The 3,610-nt window shown below is 35.5% G+C and overlaps 1 protein-coding gene across 1 annotated transcript; it reads right to left on the bottom strand.

Moving 5' to 3' along the window:
• Positions 1-658: 658 nt before the first annotated feature.
• LOC111380283 (signal peptide peptidase-like 4) lies at positions 659-3,038 on the bottom strand. Its single transcript, XM_023003795.1, has 5 exons — positions 2,759-3,038; positions 2,511-2,653; positions 1,744-1,814; positions 1,155-1,238; positions 659-1,051 (listed from the first exon to the last, which is right to left on the bottom strand). The coding sequence occupies exons 1-5, from the start codon at positions 2,879-2,881 to the stop codon at positions 942-944; spliced, it is 531 nt and encodes a 176-aa protein (XP_022859563.1). The 5' UTR covers positions 2,882-3,038; the 3' UTR covers positions 659-941.
• Between the last annotated feature and the right edge of the window lie 572 nt (positions 3,039-3,610).

Raw genomic sequence — 3,610 nt, 5'->3', positions numbered from 1 at the left:
CCCCCCCTCTACCACCACCTCCTCCTATGTCACCGTCGTTGCTCCTTTATGGCAATCCTTGTCTTCAATTTTTATTATTTTTAATTATTTTGCATTCGATGAAAAGTGGACGGTGTGGGAACAGGAAAATTGCACCTCAAGAGTACACATCGCTACAGTTCTTGGATGTAACCATAAAATCTTGATCGATTTGTCCCCATACATTGTCTACATAACGAAACTGATAGTAAAAACAGCAACAAAATAAAAATGGTAATACTATTTCAAGGTGCAGATTGGGAAGGCAAAGATGAAGGAATTAAGTATAATCAAATTATTGGATTAAAATCATGCTATAAATACAGTGAATTTTGATAGAAAATTTTGGTGAACACATGGCATGGAATTATTGGCAACATCAAAGTCGATATAAATTCTGTCAACATTTTCCCGTACTCATGGCTTTTTCCACTGGATTAAGAGTAAAAAAAGTGGGACCTTTTTTAAATTAAAAATGTGAAAAAATTATTGATGGATTCGATCTGAAAAATAGCAGAAATAAAATGTTAAAACTATTTCAAGAGTTGGATTGTAAAGGCAAAGATTATAGCTGAAAAAGTAAGATATCTAATGAAGGAACAAGCATTGCAAATTTAATGAAAAAAGGCAACAAAGAATGACTTTTTTACGTATACAGTAATTTTCAATATATATTTTTCCAGATTAAATTGTAGTCAGTCCAATGGCAAGTACATGAATGGGGAAACCAGTTTGGCTACAACGAGGTAAATGCACAAAATAATCTGCTCTAATACACCTTAAAATCTCTTTTCAAGTAGGAAGAAACTTGCTATATCATATTATAACACTATTCATTCGAGATTTTACTTCTGTTCTAATCTACCCAGGTATAGTATCCGAATTTTACTCTAAAAGATAAGTCGGGAATGTGATTAGAGTAGTCATTCTTCGGTGGGTTGAAGTTGGACATGTGGGCAAGGCCTATCGGGTTCTCCTCGGGTCCATAAATGCTTCAAATCACCTTTCTTCTTCCCCAATGTTATTAATGTGCCTGGTACAAAAGCAAGGTTAGTACAGGAGAATCAATTCTATACGCTAACTACGGGCTTCTCACTCTTCTCTAGCATCTCTTTTAGACGTGCCTTGTCACCTACCTAGTGTGAAAGGTACGATGTAAAGCAAAGCTGGTTGGCCATGTCCGTCCATCATGTTCAAAGCCACATATGTAACAAGAAGACCTGTGAAGAAAATTTTTAAGAGACAATAATTAGTTAGAGCATTAAGTATCCATACAAACAAGAACCCTTTCAAAGCATGTTTTCTATGAACTACAGAACAAAATCTTAGGTTTTTCCCCCTTCTTTAATCTGTCCAATAAGGTCAAATCCTCCATACAGAAATGCCAGCATAGAGCATCAAACTATTATGATAAAAAGGTAATCAAACCCCCGGGGGGTCTGGGCTGGTTGTGGATGACGAGGGATTTGGAACCCAACACTGTGGTTTGTAGCCACGTACTCTAATCCTTCAAGCATCAGGCCCCGCCCCATTTTCATTGAATCTGTTCCCGGAAGTATCTAAGAAAAATGGAATCTTCCCTCTCCTCACCGGCAATTTCATTTTGGGTTACGAAGAAGAAAAATGGTGCGTTCTGAAGTCTGAAGTGGGAAAGAAGGGAAACAAGAGAGAATTATATTAAAAGCCAGCATTTAATTCACTACAGCCTATATAATTTAATCACACCTGAGCCATAAGCAATCATTGCCCAAAGAAAGTATCCATCTCGTAGACTTTTTTTAGACAGCCAATCATATCTGCAAGACACAGGAAAAAATAGTTATTCTTGGCTCCCTTTCAATGATCAAAACTATATCATATCTATGGTCAATTTATTTAAGAAGCAACATCGTGGAAAAGAACAAGCAGCCTTGCTCTGGACAAATTTGATGTTCGCTATTTGAATCCTTTTATGATGGGAAACATGTTGGCAAAATATACGCTAAAACTTCTTTGAAGACGACAAAATAACAAAGAGCATAGACTTCAGAAAAACAGTAGTGAATAAGAGCTCTATCAAGCCAATAGATTGGATTAAAAACCAATTGTAGATGCAAAGGTTTGTAAATCATTTCTTACCAAAAAGAAAATGGGTTTAAATCAGAAAAAAGAGGCACAGTAGATTACAACAAAGTTCCAATCACACAATCTCAACTAATATACAGGACAACAATAAGAAATTCAGTATTTCACTAAGATTTTAAGTAGATTGCTTTTTAATTGAATGAAAACCGGAATGGATGTCAGCTCAATCCTAAGGAAGTCATGCAGAAGCTTTAAGAAATATTATGAAGCTGTGAGAGTCTATGATTAGCTTTTTGGGAAATCTAAATGGACGATTTCAATGAAATCTTTCAATTTCTTTTTAATATGTTCAACTCTTGTATTCATTAATTATGGGCAAGAAGAAGCCACCAAATGTGCTAGTTTTTACATAAACCTGGCACTCAAACCTTAGGGAAAAGGCCACTAGTAGACCCGGCAAGATGATATCACCAAATCCAATGATGCTGTATCCACCCCAAGGATCAAACATTCGAGGGATCTTGAGTAGCATGGGAATGCCGTCTTCGCCACTTCTATCACCACGAGCTACCTACACGAGAAATCAAATTAATATTTTTATTTTCCATCGTTCAACTATTAAAACCTACAATTGCTCATATACTCAGCAGGGTACAAGGTTCGGACTATTGCTCACCACTATCATCACGCTCACTTTGAACCACCATTTGGAAACAAAGACCCAAAAAATGTCGTAAAAGAATGCACAACTGAGTAGTACTGTTCCCACCTGAGCATGCCAAACAAAATGTGAGATCATGTTATAGTATTACAGCATGTTTGGTAAGTATTACTAAATGTGACTTGGGAGTACCATGTACATCTTAACTTATTTTTGTTTACTATCCAGTCTTGTACAGTACCGTGTACATATGCATTTATTGTCAACATGTCATGTCTTATATTTGTTAAAACCTAAGCAATAAACGTTCTTATAATGTAGAAATGTGACTGCATCTTTCTACAGATAACATTTAAACTCGTATTATACTTAGATTGAGCCTTGCATTTTCCTTTTTTGCTCTTATTTTTTGTTAGGAGTGGCATTTATGTGTATTTCCCAAGTAATTAATTCATTTGTTCGAAATGAGCATTTATTCCAACTCTTTTTGAATTACATACTCCTTGAACACATGGTTTATTCTATAAAGCAATAAACCCCAATAAATTATGCAATACGCATTGATGTGTTGGCTCCTTGTGCCCCAAAAATAAGTTTGCCTGATATTCCTGTAACCGCAAAAACCTTTTTAACGGCCATTTTGTGTTTTTCCTTTTTAATTTCTCTCTCTCCTTTCTATCTTGAATTTATGTCGGTATAACTTTATTTCTTTTTTATTTGGTCACGTGGTGGTTTACTACTAATCTAAAATGTCCATCAAAGCTTCTTTCCGGAATATTTTTTTCCATTTCCCAACAAAATCTCTATGGAAAGTCACAAGTCAAAACCTAATCTCAACTCAAAATCACAGATTAGTGAATGCATTGA

The sequence above is a fragment of the Olea europaea genome, unplaced genomic scaffold (genome assembly GCF_002742605.1).
Source record: "Olea europaea var. sylvestris unplaced genomic scaffold, O_europaea_v1 scaffold2118, whole genome shotgun sequence".
NCBI classification, from domain to species: domain Eukaryota; kingdom Viridiplantae; phylum Streptophyta; class Magnoliopsida; order Lamiales; family Oleaceae; genus Olea; species Olea europaea.
The sequence above is the reverse complement of the archived record's forward strand: the minus strand, read 5'-3'. Positions and strand labels throughout refer to the sequence as shown.